Source organism: Bombina bombina, chromosome 1 (genome assembly GCF_027579735.1).
Source record: "Bombina bombina isolate aBomBom1 chromosome 1, aBomBom1.pri, whole genome shotgun sequence".
Classification (NCBI taxonomy): Eukaryota; Metazoa; Chordata; class Amphibia; order Anura; family Bombinatoridae; genus Bombina; species Bombina bombina.
Genome location: NC_069499.1, coordinates 823117511 through 823136842, shown reverse-complemented (window position 1 = coordinate 823136842; position 19332 = coordinate 823117511). Strand labels below are relative to the sequence as shown.

At 37.3% G+C, this 19332-nt stretch overlaps 1 protein-coding gene and 1 long non-coding RNA gene across 2 annotated transcripts in view; one reads left to right on the top strand and one right to left on the bottom strand.

Annotated features, from left to right (window-relative positions):
* LOC128646012 (oocyte zinc finger protein XlCOF7.1) overlaps positions 1–17887 on the top strand; it is a 35847-nt gene extending 17960 nt beyond the window's left edge. Inside the window, exons 4-8 of the mRNA XM_053699403.1 lie at positions 920–1042; positions 3965–4021; positions 5165–5309; positions 5928–5978; positions 17040–17887. Coding sequence (XP_053555378.1) covers positions 920–1042; positions 3965–4021; positions 5165–5309; positions 5928–5978; positions 17040–17869 — 1206 coding nt within the window. The 3' untranslated portion in view covers positions 17870–17887. The remainder of the gene's footprint in view (positions 1–919; positions 1043–3964; positions 4022–5164; positions 5310–5927; positions 5979–17039) is intronic.
* Positions 442–11764, bottom strand: LOC128646013 (uncharacterized). The gene is made up of 3 exons (XR_008400171.1): positions 11744–11764; positions 4015–4064; positions 442–544 (listed from the first exon to the last, which is right to left on the bottom strand). It is a non-coding gene; the product is annotated as an uncharacterized LOC128646013 (long non-coding RNA).
* Positions 17888–19332: the final 1445 nt, after the last annotated feature.

Below are 19332 nucleotides of genomic sequence, written 5' to 3'. Positions count from 1 at the left end.
CGGTCCAGAATTTCCATTTCAGTGCATCACTAGTTCTAGCAACTGTATAACACAGTTATAAAACTGATGCCATATATTTTTTTATACCCTATCTGAATCATGAAATGTTTAGGGTTTTATGTCTTTATTAATAATTGTTGCACAATCATTTTCAGGTAGTCCCTCAGGATAGCGCAATTATCTGGAGTCTTTTGGCAGACCAGCCCTGGTTAAAAATTTCACGACAATGTCTTACATTCTGTAAGAGCTTGCACCCCCCTTTACAATCTCCTCCTCCATAAATATAACTTTTTTTGAGGGAGTATTCAGACTGGGGAGTGATCTTTTTCTCTGGCTAGTAGAGGTAGCAAAGCACAGGATCTTAATGCCCTTGGGAAGGCACGCCCATGGTAAGGGTACAGTGTCTACATTCTGGTTGAAGGCTGGGAGCATATGTGGGTTGTTCCATCAGTACTTTGGGGTTACAGATTTTGGGAGCTTCTGTGATGCCTAAATACAGGGTAGCAATTGGCCAGCTTAGGAGGCTCCACCATGGTCTTTAATTCTGAAACAATAAAAAAACAAAACCTAAAATCCTAACCTTAGCATTAAAATACAGTATATAGATAATTACTAGGCAATGGTTAGGCAACTCAGATGGAATGAAAGTGTTGTATATCTAGCATAAATATATAATTTAAGCAAATAAGAATATACATGTATTTCAATGCATCATTCTTTTGTTGTAAACTTAGGGTTAAATAGGATGATGTATACTTTTTGGTGCTTCAGAAATCGTTTTATTTTATCGTAAAGTTAAAAATGTGTAGCTTATTACTGAAACCTCTAACTGTGCTTTATTTTGCATCACTGTAATATAGACAGGGCAGCACATTATCTACTCATTATTTAGTTTGGGCACCTTTTACCATTCATGTAGGTCTCCGTCCTGAAGGATTTGATGAACTCACTGATGATGATCAAGATAAACAGTGACAAAAAAAAGAATGATAGGATTTTGAGGCGTGCTCAGGAGATCATCCGTCTAATTACTACTACAGAGGTGAGAGCTGCATCATTGCTACTGCATATGTTTTACCTCAACTGCAAAAAATTTACATGGATAATTTCAATTTTATATAAAAGCCAAACCTAATCTGATAAAGAATGTAAATTTGTTTCCCGGTGCAGACTGTATTAAAGGGCCATGATACCCAAATGTAGAAACACTTGAAAGTGATGCAGCATTGCTGTAAAAAGCTGACTTGAAAATATCACCTGAACATCTCTATGTAAAAAAGAAAGATATTTTACCTCAAAAGTTCCTCAGTAGCCACATCCCATTGTAAAGCAGCAAATCAGTATGTCTGTCCCAGTACAGCAAAGGGAGTGAGCCTTGTGCACACTCATGTTATTTCCCTATTCAGTTTAAGGAAGTTTACTATGAAATATCATGAGTTAAGTCAAATCTCATGAGATCACAGTAAAATAGTTCATGACCTCAGCACTGTTGATGCTGATTGGCTGCAGTTCATTTTTTCATTTATTTTTTTTTACCTGCAGCTGAGTATATCTTTTTACACAGAACTTACTCTGCTGAGCTAAGGAAATTGTGAGGTAAAATATCTTCCTTTTTTACATAGATGCTCAGGTGATATTTTCCTGTCAGCTTTTTACAGTTATACTGCATCAGTTTCAAGTGATTTAGCATATGAGTATTATGTCCCTTTAAGTGTTCAATATCACTGGGGATAGTTCTGATGTACTATGTTGGATTTATATTCCAAATTGCTTATTGTTTATAAAAGCCCTTTTATAGCATTATACAACTTGTGATATTGAAGCTTCTGTGATAATGAAAAGCTTCATACATTTCTGAAATTCCTTGTTGGACTAACCTTGTCTGTAAAATGTATGGTAAATCTAGGTTTAATGTAATAGCTATTTTAGACTTGATACATACAGGGAGTGCAGAATTATTAGGCAAGTTGTATTTTTGAGGATTAATTTTATTATTGAACAACCATGTTCTCAATGAACCCAAAAAAACTCATTAATATCAAAGCTGAATAGTTTTGGAAGTAGTTTTCAGTTTGTTTTTAGTTATAGCTATTTTAGGGGGATATCTGTGTGTGCAGGTGACTATTACTGTGCATAATTATTAGGCAACTTAACAAAAAACAAATATATACCCATTTCAATTATTTATTTTTACCAGTGAAACCAATATAACATCTCAACATTCACAAATATAAATTTCTGACATTCAAAAACAAATCAGTGACCAATATAGCCACCTTTCTTTGCAAGGACACTCAAAAGCCTGCCATCCATGGATTCTGTCAGTGTTTTGATCTGTTCACCATCAACATTGCGTGCAGCAGCAACCACAGCCTCCCAGACACTGTTCAGAGAGGTGTACTGTTTTCCCTCCTTGTAAATCTCACATTTGATGATGGACCACAGGTTTTCAATGGGGTTCAGATCAGGTGAACAAGGAGGCCATGTCATTAGATTTTCTTCTTTTATACCCTTTCTTGCCAGCCACGCTGTGGAGTACTTGGACGCGTGTGATGGAGCATTGTCCTGCATGAAAATCATGTTTTTCTTGAAGGATGCAGACTTCTTCCTGTACCACTGCTTGAAGAAGGTGTCTTCCAGAAACTGGCAGTAGGACTGGGAGTTGAGCTTGACTCCATCCTCAACCCGAAAAGGCCCCACAAGCTCATCTTTGATGATACCAGCCCAAAACAGTACTCCACCTCCACCTTGCTGGCGTCTGAGTCGGACTGGAGCTCTCTGCCCTTTACCAATCCAGCCACGGGCCCATCCATCTGGCCCATCAAGACTCACTCTCATTTCATCAGTCCATAAAACCTTAGCAAAATCAGTCTTGAGATATTTCTTGGCCCAGTCTTGACGTTTCAGCTTGTGTGTCTTGTTCAGTGGTGGTCGTCTTTCAGCCTTTCTTACCTTGGCCATGTCTCTGAGTATTGCACACCTTGTGCTTTTGGGCACTCCAGTGATGTTGCAGCTCTGAAATATGGCCAAACTGGTGGCAAGTGGCATCTTGGCAGCTGCACGCTTGACTTTTCTCAGTTCATGGGCAGTTATTTTGCACCTTGGTTTTTCCACACGCTTCTTGCGACCCTGTTGACTATTTTGAATGAAACGCTTGATTGTTCGATGATCACGCTTCAGAAGCTTTGCAATTTTAAGAGTGCTGCATCCCTCTGCAAGATATCTCACTATTTTTGACTTTTCTGAGCCTGTCAAGTCCTTCTTTTGACCCATTTTGCCAAAGGAAAGGAAGTTGCCTAATAATTATGCACACCTGATATAGGGTGTTGATGTCATTAGACCACACCCCTTCTCATTACAGAGATGCACATCACCTAATATGCTTAATTGGTAGTAGGCTTTCGAGCCTTTACAGCTTGGAGTAAGACAACATGCATAAAGAGGATGATGTGGTCAAAATACTCATTTGCCTAATAATTCTGCACTCCCTGTATATATCACGTTTTTTTACACTTCTATTAGAAGAACCAGGAATTAAAGGGATACTGAACCTACATTTTTTTCTTGAAATAGCAGTAATGTAAAGCTTATGAGCCGGCCCATTTTTGGTTCAGCACCCTGGATAGTGCTTGCTGATTGGTGGCTACATTTAGCCATCAATCAGCAAGCGCTATCCAAGTGCTGAACCAAAGATGGGCCGGCTCCTAAACTTACATTCTTCAAAAAAAGAGAACAAAGAAAAAATTATAGCGGGGGTACATTACAAAGTTGCTTAAAATTACATGCTCTATCTGAATCATGAAATAAAAATTTGAGTTCAGTGTCCCATTAAAGTAAGATTATGTGAAATTGTTTCTGCTTATTAGAGTAGCTGTTTTATGAGATTTGCTACAAAATAGGTTTAGCTGTTCATAACATTTCCATGTATTGTAGAGACCATGTTTTGACCTGTCTTCATCTACAGGAATACACCATTGTGAAGAGTTCTCTGGATGACAGCATGCAGCAACTTACTGGAGAGGTGAGCACTGCTGGGGAATACCATCTTCAGAGCATAGTAACTCCTGTTAAAGGGACATTAAACACTACATAAATAATTCCTTGAATGATGTATTCAGTGCAAATATCATCCTGACAATAACTTGTACATGTATTTAAAAAAAATGTATTAGCTGTTTCAATATTGAAAAAATAAGGGTAAAAATGAATTTCCATAAAAACCAGTGGGTGCCGCCATATTGTAACTTAGGTTACCTTTTCTGCTGAGGTCAATTATGAATGCTTATATAAATGGCTTACTAGAGTGTGCAACCAATGACTGTGTGGAATATAGCTGTGTCTGCACATTTTTATGTTTACCATGAATTAGAAAGCACACGATATTGAGAATCAAATGACAGGAAAGGAGAACTAAATAAATAATGAAAGTTTATTGCAAAGTTTTTTTACTACATGAAATTGAACAATTTATACTAATATCTTGAGGTGTTTAATGTCCCTTTTAAAAAAGGAATGTTAAACTGTCTGTTTCATTGTTGTCATACAAAAAAGCACTAAATACTTGGTTATACTTAATATAAATCATTGCAATATATATTAATCTTTTTAAAAAGATTTTTATTTTTTACACTGCATTTGTGCACTGTCCATTAGTTTCTGTCACAGCCCTACAAGGAGGAGGGGGGCTCTGCAGGAAGGTTTATCTTAGCCAGATGTCATAGAACTAGGCTGGTTTACAATAAAGTGATTAGACTAGATAACTGGGAGTCAGATTTGCTCCTGCTCAGAACTCACATAATACAACTTAGGTTTAAAAATGTCCTTACTCTTATCACACTGAGGGAAGGGCTACACTGAGAATTTCCAAGTGCTAACTTTACAAGAAAACAAGTAAAGTTGTTTGTTGTTTTGTTTGTTGTTTTTTTTTTTTTTTTTAACAAAATCTGATTCTTTGTATGTTTACTTTGCTTTAACATAATTGTTTTTACCAAAGGAGCACTGTTTTTAATATCCCTTTAATTTACAAAGTAAATCTGGACCTGTATATATTTTAGTACCCTCTCTGTGTCTGCATGTTTTTATTAACATTATCCTGGTTCTTTTTGTTCTGTCATGAAGAGTCTGACGGAATCGGTTAGCGCTGAATGGCCTGTGTGTGTTTCAGGTACCTGTAAGGTGCGGTGATGTTGCAGTGTATTTCTGTGTCGATGAGTGGGAGTACGTAGAGGGACACAAGGAACATTACAAAGATGTGATTGAGAATCACCAGACACTCAATATTCTGAAGATCCCTGACAATAAAAGCTCAGGTAATGTTTTTGTTGTAGAGGTAAAATAAAACAATTTATATTTCTTATAAAACAGAATAGTTCAAACACACATTTCTTACAGTACAAATCCATAAAATGGTTCATATAGACCAGAGATGTATTTTTTTTTTTTTTACATTGATACAATCATGTTTAAAGGGACACTAAACCCAAATTTTTTCTTTCACGATTCAGACAGAGCATGCAATTTTAAGCAACTTTCTAATTTATTCCTATTATCATTTTTTCTTCGTTCTCTTGCTATCTTTATTTAAAAAGCAGGAATGTGATGCATAGGAGCCGGCCCATTTTTGGTTGAGAACCTGGGTTATGCTTGCTCATTGGTGGGTAAATGTAAGCCTCCAATAAGCAAGCTTTATCCATGGTGCTGAACCTAAAATGGGCTGGCTGCTAAGATTTACATTCCTGCTTTTAAAATAAAGATAGCAAGAGAACGAATAAAAATTGATAATAGGAGTAAATTAGAAAGTTGCTTAAAATGTCATGCTCTATCGAAATCGTGAAAGAAAAAAATATGGGTTCAGTGTCCCTTTAATTCTGGGTTGAAATATCTAGAGGTCACTTGTAAAAATCCAAAAACATTATCTTTTATTGCAGAAAAAGGGAAGGATACACGGCTGATGGGAATCCATCCAAGTCACTGCACAGGTATGTGATTGGGTTTGACATTTTTTTCATGTAGGTAAAAATCATTTAAAAAAACAAAAATTATCACGTGATAAGAGAGATTATGATTTCAATAAAGTATACAGATGGCAGGTGCAGAGCGGAAGGGGTCAACATCATACTAAACTGTCTCAGAGAAGTGGTAAGATAGATTCCAGAATGGGTGTCACACCCAAAATGAATAAAAAGGTACATTTTGAAGAGACTGAGTATGATGTTGACACTTCAGACCATGAGTCCAATGAGGAATCCGAAATTGTGAGCAATTTGTCAGCATTAGATACACCACAGGTGGAGAGTAGCACACAGCCAAAAAACGAATGGCGTACAGGGAGCAAGTCAAAAAGAAAAAAACAAGAAGGGGGTGCAGAGGGAGGAGAAAAGCCAAACAAAATACAATATCGGACACGCTCTTATACAAGGAAATATGTATAAAAAATGTAGTAAATCTCTCTCAGTATGAGCTATCCAAAACAGAGGTGGAAGTTCTGTGTTTGGGTTTGGGATTTGTCCCTACTGCACATTTCAACTTGTTCGGCACCATCCATGATGATAATAAATTCGTTAGAAAAGTTACATTAAAGAAACATTTTGAAAGTTCCATGGATGGTGCTGAACCAGAAGAAATTGCACCTGTTATACCCGTATCTAAAATAGAGTCCAGTGCTCTTAGTTTTGATGAACAATGCCTTGTTCTTGAACTTACAACATTGTTGAATGATAATGTTAATCTAGAGTAACTACTACCCGGTACAAAGTCAAAGTGAGTCAATTGATATATTTCAGCGCACAGTGGAGCGTCAATTAAAAATACTCTCAGAAAAAAATACAGGAGGGAGAAAAAACTAAGGGGCATTATACACATAATTTAACATTTGAACAGAACAAAGCAATAAAACAACTAAAATCAAATTCAGACATTGTTATAAAAAACTCTGATACAGGCGGAAACGTTGTGATTATGGATAGGGAATACTATGTAGCAGAGGCCCATCGCCAACTAAGAGATGAGTCGGTGTACCTTAAATTAAGTTTCAATCCAACAAAAAATTTCAAACAAAACTGAGGGATATCCTGGAATTGGGCAAGCAAGTGGGGGCTTTTAAAGAGACATTTTTTTGAAACTCTGCTTCCCTCTACACCATATACCCCTATTTTTTACTTCTTACCCAAACTGCACAAAGATAGTAACCATCCTCCGGGTAGGCCTATCCTATCTGGGATGGGATCCCTTTTAGAACCACTTTCAGAACTGGTGGATTCTTACTTGCAACCCTTAGTAACAGAGCTTATGAGTTATATCAGAGATTCTACTCAGGTCCTAAATGTGGTCAAAAACCTGACTTGGCAAATGAGATATAGATTCATGACAATTTGACGTGGTGTCTTTGTATACATCCATCCCGCACCATCAGGGGTTAACCGCAATTTCTTATTTTTTGGACAATAATTCAAATTATGGAACTGATTTGAAACAAATTTTACTAACGGCTATAGAATTTTTGTTGACACATATTTTTTTTTCTTTTTGAGGGGTGTTGCTACCTCCAGAGATGTGGGACGGCCATGGGGGCAAAATTTTCCCCCTCTTACGCCAACCTTTTTATGGGTTGGTGGGAGGCCACCCACGTCTATGGAGATAGCAACTCCTTTAAGTCCAATATAGTCTATTATGGTCGGTATATTGACGACCTCCTGGTGGTGTGGGATGGAGGTGCTGAGTCTGCACAGGTATTTGTAGATAACCTTAATACCAACATGGTAGGGTTAAAATTTACTGTTGAGCAACATGAAACAACGATTAAGTTCCTTGACGTGGAGCTAGAAGCTGACCCATGTACTGGGCATATTAGTTCTAGTGTATTTAGGAAACCATCAGGATACTATTCTTAATTATAAATCATGCCACCCAGGGCATGTTAAAAAGGCAATCCCGAAGGGACAGTATTATTCGTACTAAACGGATTTGCTCGGATGACATGATGTATAAAGAACAATGTGAAATATTTGCTGATGACTCCTCCTCTCTATTGCCCCTGTCTGTTGGAGTACCTCAAGGCTCTGTCCTGGGTCCTCTACTCTTCTCTATTTACACTTCTTCACTGGGTAAACTTATCAACAGCTATGGCTTCAGCTATCACCTCTATGCTGATGATACCCAGATCTGCCTTTCCACCCCTGCACTCTCTCCTTCTGTCAACTCTCACATCAGCGACTGCTTATCTGGCATTTCCTCCTGGATGGCCTCTCACCACCTAAAAATAAATATGTCCAAGACTGAACTACTTCTAATTCCCCCCTCTAGCTCCACTCCAGTCTCTAATTTTTCTATCACTGTTGGTGGCACCACTATCTTCCCATCACCCCAAGTCCACTGCCTCGGAGTCACGCTTGACTCAAATCTGTCCTTCATTCCCCACATCCAACTGCTCTCTTCATCCTGCCGCAAGCACCTACGCAATATCTCCAAAATTCCCCCGTTTCTGAGTGCTGAAACTACCAAACAGCTCATCCACTCCCTGGTAATTTCCCGACTTGACTACTGTAACAACTTACTAACTGGCCTCCCTCTCTCCCGCCTCTATCCCCTCCAATCCGTCCTAAATGCATCTGCCAGACTAATCCACCTCTCTCGACGCTCTGTTTCTGCTGCGCCTCTCTGTGAGTCCCTTCACTGGCTCCCCATTCACAACAGAGTTAAATTCAAAATTCTCACCCTGACCTACAAAGCCCTCACCAATGCTTCCCCACCCTACCTGTCCTCGCTCATCAACAAATATACTCCTGCCCGTCCCCTAAGATCCAACAACGACCTGCTTCTTGCATCCTCTACCATCACCTCCTCTCATTCTAGACTACAGGACTTCTCTCGTGCGGCACCAACCCTCTGGAACGCTTCTTCCTCGAGATGTCAAACTTGCCCCTAACCTCTCCTCCTTTAAACGTTCCCTAAAGACCTTTCTGTTCAGGGAAGCTTATCACCCGACTTATTAACAAACTAACCAATTAACTAACAGTTGCCCTCTATCTCCTCACTAATATCATTCTCACCTCTGCAGTCCCCACCTCCTGTTTCCAATCCTCCTAACCATCTAGATTGTAAGTTCCTACGGGAACAGGGCCCTCAATTCCCCCTGTATTTGTCTGTAAAATTTTGTGTCTTATCGTATTGTTTCTCCACTGTACTGTTATCCTTGTACCCATGGGCAGCGCTGCGGAATCTGTTGGCGCTTTATAAATAAAGAATAATAATAATAAAATACTTGAAAACAGGCTACAAAGTAGAGGTTACCCTGATAAATTTTTAAGCAATGTTAAAAAAGAGGTAGATCAGCTACACAGAGAGGAGCTATTACAATATAAAAACACCAAAAAGGGAACACAAACAAGTGTGGGGAATAAAATTATTTTTAGTACCCCGTATAGCTTGGAATTCAATAAGGTTTGTAATATTATAAAACAGAATCTTCCGATTTTGGCTGGTGACCCGAGTCTAGAAGGATTAGTTACAGGAGGATGTAAATTTGTAGCCAAAAAAGGGAAAACCCTGGGGAATTTATTAGCCCCATCTGATTTACAAAGTAAAAATATCAGAACATGGCTTCCTAATAGATTGGGCTTTTACAAATGTAAGGCCACTCGCTGTAAGGCATGTACGTATGTGAATGAGGGGACACATTTTGTCTCTACTGTAACAAATAGATCATATGAAATTGGGTTTAAACTCAATTGTAAATCTACACATGTAGTTTATTTGCTGACCTGTAGGGGGTGCCAGATTCAGTATGTTGGCAAAACCAAACGTTTTCTGAAAGATAGGGCACTTGAACACGTTAGGGACATTGAGGACCCAGAGATATTTACTCCTGTGGCAAGACATTTTAAAAATAAACACGCAGGAGATGCCTCATTACTTTCCGTACAAGCCATAGATCATGTCCCAGCACATACGAGAGGAGGGGACAGGGAGTATCGTTTGAATTACACTGAAGCCGAATGGATTTTTTATTTAAACGGATGCTCAATCAAAATTAAACTTTCATTATTCAGTTAGAGCATGCTATTTTAAACAACTTTCCAAAAGTACTTCATTTAACAAAATGTGCACAGTCTTTTTATATTTAAACTTTTTGAGTCTCCAGCTCCTACTGAGCATGTGCAAGAAATAAGTGTGTATGCATTTTTGAATGGCTGATGGCTGTCTCATGGTACGTGTATGCATTTGTGATTGCCTGATGGCTGTCACATGGTACAGGTGGAGTGGAAAAATACATAACTTTTAAAATTGTCAGAAAATAAAAATCTTCTACTCATTTGAAGTTCAGACTAAGTGCTATTGCATTGTCTTGTTATCTTGCATTTGTTGATTATGCAAATCTACTGTGTTGACTGGTCCTTTAAATACTTGACATCCACAGGGGATAAATATCGAAAGTGATGTCAATTTGTTTATTTAATCTTGGAATCTGTCTCTTGTATATGTCTGGGATCTTTTTCTGATAAATATATAATATCAAATCAGCTTCTTCATATAAAGACAAATTAAGAACTCCCTAGATGTTTATTTCAAACAAACATAATAAGAATGCCTCTGTAGGTTCAGAATATTTTTCAAATGTATATAGATGAAATTTTGTAGGGTTAAGGTGTATATAAATATACTTTGATGAATTTTCCGACATGTATCTATATATTTATTATGCTAATGAAGTTAAATTAATATAGCAATGCATTTATTCACTTTGGATATGGGAGAGTTATTATAGTCCTGACACTAGGGTACACAGAGTATATAAGATTAGGCAAGGGTTAACCTTTTGAGCAATTGTTTTTAACAATTATGTGCAATTAAAGTGAAGGTAAAGTTTTAGTTATTAAACTTCTTTCCCTGTAAATAGTATCCAAATAAATGTGAGTTTAATTCATCAAAATTTTCGTTTCGCTATATTAATGTATTTATTACCTCTTCTTTATCCGATTCATCAGACTGTTTAAACAGCCCATTTTTTATTTATTTTTTTCCTTATCCTGGTCACGTTTTTTTCTAAGCCAATAGAGACACTGGCCGTTAGGCGGCCGTCAAATTACGTCACCGCAAAACTCTAACAAATGCGCATGCGTTGTATTTACTACCTATGTGTTAGGCTCAACGCGCGTTCTAGTTTTGCGCATGCTCTTTCCTCGATTCCTCCGGCTATGTCTTGTATTTTGTCAAAATAGGTCACGCAGGCGCAAATACAAATTACGGCGAGTGGTGCGCATGCGCAATTGCTCATGAAAACGTGAACAAGCTTTTGAATGACGTACAGAGCGGGTGGGACTGCTCTGTACGTAATGTAATGAATAATCCGGAAATCAATGGAGGGAGGAGCAACAAACGGCCGGGAGAGTAAATATAACATGTTTATAACACTATAATCTATATACTTATATTTAAAAAAAAAATAGCGATCATGTTATTTAGGACTTATATAATATATTACAGGCAACGAAACCACTAAACTTAACCTTCACTTTAATTAACTCAATTAAATGTTGTCTGTCTCTTTAAATAGATATTTCAGTGGTGATATTAGTAAGCAAGTGTGGTAGCCCCACACGAAACATGTCTGCTCGTTTTTTGTCTCCACTGATAACCCTGTGCTAACATTATGGGCTGCGAGCCCTGTTTTGTTTTTAATCTGTCTCACTAAATAAAGGTAATATATTTTTTTACGGAGCCCCCTGTATCCACCTTTTTACCTTACCTCCTTGTGATGTCCGGCTTGTCTGAATCTCTGATTTCTATATGTAAATTGTTTTATGTAGCAAGATGTTGCAAAAAGGAGCTATTATAGAAAGAAATGGGAACTAACATTTATAAAGGGAAGTAGCTATTTATATTAAACCAAGCAGTTTCTTGGCTTAGTGAATATATATTTACCCAAACTTGAATTAAGGCTCTGCCTGATAGCTATTTTATTTTCCATGAAAAGTTAATTGTTAAAGGGACAGTCTACTCCAAAATTGTGATTATTTAAAAAGATGGATAATCTCTTTATTATACATTCCCCAGTTTTGCATGACCAACACAGTTACATTAATATACTTTTTTACCTCTGTGATTACCTTGTATCTAAGCCTCTGCAGACTGCCCCCTTATTTTAGTTCCTTTGACAGACCTGCATTTAAGCCAATCAGTGTTGACTCCTAGGCAATTCCACCTGCGTGATCACAATGTTATCTATATGGCACACATGAACGAACGCCCTCTAGCTGTGAAAAACTATCAAAATGCCCTGAAATAAGAGGCAGCCTTCAAGGGCTTAAAATTGGCCTACCTAGGTTTAGCTTTCAACCAAGAATACCAAGAGAAGAAAGAAAATTTTATGATAAAAGTAAATTGGAAAGTTGTTTAAAATGGCATGCCCTATCTGAATCATTAAAGTTTAACTAGACTGTCCCTTTAATGTTTTCACCACAATACAACTAATATAGATCAAATTTTATGGAAAATAAATATCTATCATATGCATTGAGTCTTAATTCAGGTTTGGTTAAATATGAATTTATTAAGCCAAGAAACTGCTTGGTTTAATATAAATAGCTACTTCTCTTTATAGACATTAGTTCACATGTTCTTCTGGATAGATCTATATCAGGGGTCGACAAATTTGTTTAAAATTTTGGAGCCAGTCATACTTTTGGAGCCAGGCAGTGGCGTTTTTATATATAAATATGGAGAATCATCTGAAAAAGTTAGGAGCCAGGGGTAAAATTCTAGGAGCCAGTGGCTGCCTGGCTCTTGGGTTTATCTAGCCCTGATCTATATAATAAGCGTTTACTGGTATTTTAGAGTTGCTAAAAAATTTGTATTTTTTTTCCTAAAAGGATCCTGCTCTTGCTTGTTGGTATGAGCCAACCTAGTATTGTTTAGTTATGCCTAATGCAACCTGAACAATATACTCTTATTATTTATTTTCCTCAATTTTCATATAATTGAGCCATTTCTAATTCTCTAAACTTGAAATGCCCCTTTCAGACTTCGCAAGTATAACTCTGCTACATATCTGTCTCTAATTGGCTTTATCCAATAACAATTGCAAAGCAATATATGTTATACCAACTATATGGCAGTGGCTAGTTTTGTTGTCTGTGGACTAAAGAGGATTGTCTCCTCCAAATAAGGCAAAATGTGGGTAGAGGTTGGCTTTTGAAGCATAGTAGCAATGAAAAGGATGTTAAAGGGATATGAAACCCAAACAATTTATTTTGGGATTCAGACAGAGCATACGATTTAAAAAAAAAAAAAAAGTTTCTAATTTACTTCTATTATCACATTCGCTTTATCCCCATGATATTCTTTGTTGAAGAGATACCTTGGTAGTCATCTGGAGTACTAAATGGTGGGAAATAGTGCTGCCATCTAGTGCTCTTGCAAATGGATAACATTCTTGCAAAACTGTTGCCATATAGCGCTGCAGAAATGGGCCGGCTCCTGAGCTTACGTCCCTGCTTTTCAGCAAAGGATAACCAAGAGAGAGATTTTTTTTTAATAGAAGTAAACTAGAACGTTGTTTAAAATAAAATGCTCTATCTGAATCATGAAAGAAAAATTTTGGATTTCATCTCTCTTTTAATTTGTTTTTAAAACATTAAGGGGCCCATTTAACAAGCTCCGTTGGGAGCTTGTGGGCCGTGTTTCTGGCGAGTCTTCAGACTCGCCAGAAGCACAAGTTATGGAGCAGGCTCTGAGCAGGCGGGCAGGAATCGCCAAAAATCAACCCGATCGAGTACGATCGGGTTGATTGACACCCCCTGCTGGCAGCTGATTGGCCGTGAGTCTGCAGGGGGCGGCGTTGCACCAGCAGCTCTTGTGAGTTGCTGGTGCAATGCTGAATACAGAGAGCGTATTGCTCTCCGCATTCAGCGAGGTCTTGCGGACCTGATCCGCAGTGTCGGATCAGGTCCGCAAGACCTTTCTTAAATAGGGGCCTAAGACTTGACTGATGCTATTCTATAGCTGCATAAATGGTCACCAGCAAGCAAGTATGCAGTCCAAGTCCTTTCGGTCTTTCAGCTTTTATATCTAGGCACGTGCCAGCTCCTCAAGCACACCCCAAGCTCTAAATAATTCCCATAATGTAAAGCTGCACCCTCAAAAATATGTAGAAGATTATTTACAAAACATGAGCAACATTTAGAGGCCCCTGCCCCTTTACCAAGTTTAACAAAGTGTAGGTTCCCCCACCCCTTTAGCATTATGGTATCTGCGAAGATAGTTGTCATATTAGACCTACCTATTTCGCAAAGCTATGGTTCTTACTTCCACCTTCACTTAGTTATTTCAGGACACCCACCAGCATAGATTATGGAGTTGTTAAAGTGGTAGATGATTTTGCAGCAGTTTGAAAGTCACAGGTCTTCTCTATTCATGTAAACGTCGGAATTAATATGTTTATTTTATATTCTTTTAAGTGATGGATTTTTCTCACTATTCAAATATCTCTAACCTTTACCTTCTTAAGACACTGAAAAATAGCTTTATAGGGATTCCTAAGCAAAAATAGTAGAACCCTAATTTAATATTAGCTAATTATTTTTTTTATATATATTTTTTTTATTGGTAAACAAAGAAAAATAATTAACATTCACATAGACAATTCAAAAGCCAAGCTAATGCTTAAAAATTATAAATTCTCCAAACAAAAATTACTGTTTTTCTTCCCTGACATTTGCATATACCTTCATTATGTCAGAAAACTCATCTCATAATATTTCAGAGTAAATAAATGCTAACTCTATGCCTAATACCGTGAAAATATAATAAACATTTCCTTGTTATCCCCCTTTTTTCTGTTTATAAAAGAAATATATTTTCCCCTCTCTTCTCTCCACCCTGCCCTGTAGGATACTTTTCTCCTCTAATTTTAGTGTAAGTTTAATTTCTGGGCATACGAGGATCCCAGGACTTTGGTCAAGACAAATATTGCATAAGAGTCAAAGCAGTGACCTACATTTGGGTCCTTCAGATGGAATTTTCTTTGGGCAGTTAGTGGGGGCCCTTGAGTGATGGGATCTTGTGGGGATTTGTGATGAAAGAATGGATGTGGAGTGTTCTTAAAGGGACAGTCAAGTTAAAAAAAAAACTTTCATGATTCAAATAGGGTATTTAATATGAAACACCTTTCCCATTTAAGTTTATCACCAATTTTGCTTTGTTCTCTTGGTATTCTTAGTTGAAAGCTAAACCTAGGAGGTTCATATGCTAATTTATTAAACATTGAAGGCCACCTTTAATCTGAAAGCACTGACCGTTTTTCACCACTAGAGGGCATTAGTTTGTGTTTCACATAGATAACATTGAGCTCACGCACGTGAATTTACCGAGTAGTGAGCACTGACTAAAATGCATGTTTGTCAAATGAACTGAAATAAGGGGGCAGTCTGCAGATGCTTAGATACAAAATAATTACAGAGGTAAAATGTGTATTATTATAACTGTGTTTGTTATGCAAAACTGGAGAATGGGTAATAAAGTGATTATCTATCTTTTTAAACAACAACAATTCTGGTGTTGACTGCTCCTTTAAGGGTTCATATATGCAATATGGAGGAACATGTGGGTTCCTGCTTGATTTCTGAAGTGAGCAGTATATAGGGACACCGTTGTCAAAAGTTAGATGGGTTCCTGTTTTCTTAGGATATATTCTCATAATAATTTATATTGAATGTTTTAGCTAACCTTACTCAATACTCATGGTTGGAAAATAAACAAATACATTATAAATATATTAGCAATAATGCCATGCTGCAGTTATTCTCCTAGGGAGGACCATTACCAGGGATTCAGTGCTGTTAAACTACAGCTAAAAACTATATACATAATACGAATAATGAAATTAAATGTTTGCTTCTCCATTCTTGATTTCAATTATTATCCTTGCTAAATTCCTCTCTCAAACATAGTAAGGATTTAGTAACATCGTTCCAGCTGTTTCTTATTCTGCAGCCATATCTCTTGTGGTAAAATCTGGTAAGCCTGCAACAATATAGGACCTTTACAGCCTGGTCCCAGTAGATAGGTAATCTAACAGTCAACTGGTTTAAGTTACAGATGATCTTGGCTACATTGAAACCATTGCCTTCCGTTCACCATCCTTTCTATGTCTGTCTGATACACACACGTGATAGAAGTTTTGAGTACAGTGTCTTTTTAAGCTAAGCATATTATAGTATATTGGGCCCAATTTTTTTTCTAAACAAAAAATAAGGGGGCAACAATGTTTTTCTTTGCCATATATTGTGCTAAAATAAATATAAATGTGCAGCAATTCATCATGTACAAACCAGCTTATAAATAATATGCATTACATACTCCCAGGCAAATAATAGTTGCACAAGAGAGAAGGATGCCGTCCTCAGCTTTATCTGCCATGACATGTTCTAATACGTTAAAGCATGTAAGTTTAAGACTAGAAACCTTTTAATGCTGTGTGTTTAACCTGTGCAAAGGGGATAAACACATAGTAGAAGTACTGTGGTCCTGAGTGGAATCTCTGCTGTGGCTAGGGGAGGGAGAATTGAACATAAATTGACTACTCTTCCTTCACCACTTCAAAGGGACATAAAAGTGTAAAAAATGCTCTGTAAAGAGATTGTTTTAGGATGGTAATGTGCCAGCTTCCATTGTGGAACAAGATTTGTGGTTATGTCCGATAACTATGTAACAAGCACATTTAAAACCTCTTTATTCTAGGCAATTTGGGTTTTGCTGCTGAAAGAGTTATTTTTGTATAGTAAAATATTGAACATTTCATTTTTGTGTACCCTTACTTTTTGGATCCTTTAATAAAAAAATAACATCAAAACTTTGTATTTATTAAAGCTACTTGAGAAACCATTTTTGTTTCCTGACACTGCAGGTAGGCTAGAATTTTAGGATATTTGTGAGAAGATAAGTGTCTAAGCCATTGGGTTATATATAGTAAAATATCATCAGTCTCCTATCCTTGAGTAAAACAATGATATATGCCTTACTCTCATTATATATCTTTCTGACAGATGGCCGTGTGGACTGGAATATTGATGGAAATCATCACACTACAGACACCTTTATCCAGAACTGTAGTCAAGAAAATAAAGCAGAACAAATTCATCAAAATGATTCTGTAAAGCCATTTCACAAAACATGCAAGCTAACTGAACTCAAACCACAAACCACTCACTCATTTAATGATTCTGATAATTCCAATTATCCTACCAAAGTTACAAAACTTTTTAACGACCAGATAACTCAAACTATGGCTAATCCACTAGGATTTTCTGTCAGTGGAAAAATGTTTGCCTATAGAAAGAAACGATATTTAAAAAGTCATGCAAAAGAAAAAACATTTTTGTGTTCTAAATGTGGGAAATGTTTCAATCGTCAATCAAACCTTACTAGACATCAAAGTGTTCACACAGGCGAGAAACCATATTCATGCTCAGAATGTGGTAAAAGTTGTAACCGGCAATCAAACCTTATTGCTCATCAGAAAAATCACAGAAGAGAAAAGTCATTTTTGTGTTCTAAATGTGGGAAGTGTTACACCCAACATGCAAAGCTTATTAATCACCAGAGAATGCATACAGGGGAAAAACTGTTTTTGTGTTCTAGATGTGGAAAAGGTTTCACCCAAAAATCCGACCTTACTAGACATCAGAATATTCACACAGGAGATAAGCCATTTTCATGTTCTCAATGTGGGAGATGTTTTAACCAGCAGTCACACCTTATTACACATCAGAAAATTCACTCAGGAGAGAAACCATTTTCATGTTCTGTATGTGGGAAATGTTTTATCCAGAAATCAAATTTTATTACACATCAGAAAATTCATATACAAAAATAAATTTTTTAATGTTCTGCATTTGTGAAATGTTTTATGTGACTCCTAAAAGTACAAAATATATATACTCTGGGTAACCCGCAAAATAAGTAATGAGCAACTTCCTATAGACTTATGCACAGACACTCACTTCTGTTGAATTGTTTCAAACTAAACAGCTTCAACTTAATATTTTGCTCATGTAAAAAAATCAACATTGTGGTCTGTTAGATGTAAATCTGGTTGGCCCTGTTTCTTTTTATCTCACCCTGACAAGGATAAAAATAACCAACAACTTTTGGTCTTTTAAATACCTATAATTTAAAACATCACATTCCAAAACCATAGGCATACCCTCCCCAAGTGGCTGTAACAGCTTTAACTTTTCTGGGAAAGCTTTCAAGAAGAATCTGGAGCATGTCTGTTGGCATCTGTGCCAAGCCAGAAGAGTATTTGTAAGACCATGCACTGATGTTGAATAAGGTCTAACTCACAGTCGGCGTTTCTGTTCATCCTAAAGGTGTTAAATGGGGGTGAGGTAAGGGCTCTGTGCAGACTACTCACGTTCCTCTACGCCAAACTCTTCAAACCATGTCTTAATGGACCTCGCTTTGTGCACAGGGGCAAAGTCATGCTGGAACAGGAAAAATCATGTTTCACTAGGTGGAAACGCCCAAGTGACTATAAAATGTCTTTGTGTTCTGTACCATTATGATGACCCTTCTCTGGAACCCTGAAAAGCAGTACCAAACATTACAGTAGAGCACTATACATTAGAGTAGGTAGCCTTTCCTGGGATCCGCAACACTCGGATGTTTCCATTTCACTATGTGACAAACTCCACAGAACATGTTTCTACTGCTTCAGGGTCCATTAGTGGTGTGCTTTACACCACACCAATGCTGATGCTTGGCCATGAAAACTTATTTCATGAAGCTCCTGATGCACAGATCTGATGTTGCCTCCAAAGGCAGTTTGGAACTTTTCAGCAACGGATGAGGTGATTTTTTTTATTATTATAAGGTGATGAGTCCACGAGCCATTACTCCTGAAATTAAACTCTTGGCTATTAGGAGGAGGCAAAGATACCCAACACTTCACAAACTTTCAATTCCTCTAACCTCTCTGATATTCCAGTCCATTCTTTGCCTTCTCAGGAGAAGGTGAAAGGGACATGAAACTCAATTTTTCTTTCACGATTCAGTTAGAGCATTCAATATTCCTCCTGTAGAATTATTTATGAGATAGCACTGATTGGCTAAAATGCAAGTCTGTCAAAAGAACTGAAATAAGGGAGCAGGCTGCAGTCTCAGATGCAAGGTAATCACAGAGGTAAAAAGTATATTAATATAACATTGTTGGTTAAGCAAAACTAGGGAATGGGTAATAAAGAGATTATCTATCTTTTAAAATGAAAATTCTGGTGTAGACTGTCCATTTAAGTTTGGTTGTTTGCCAGGTTTTCTTGAGGAAATGTTTCATATTTA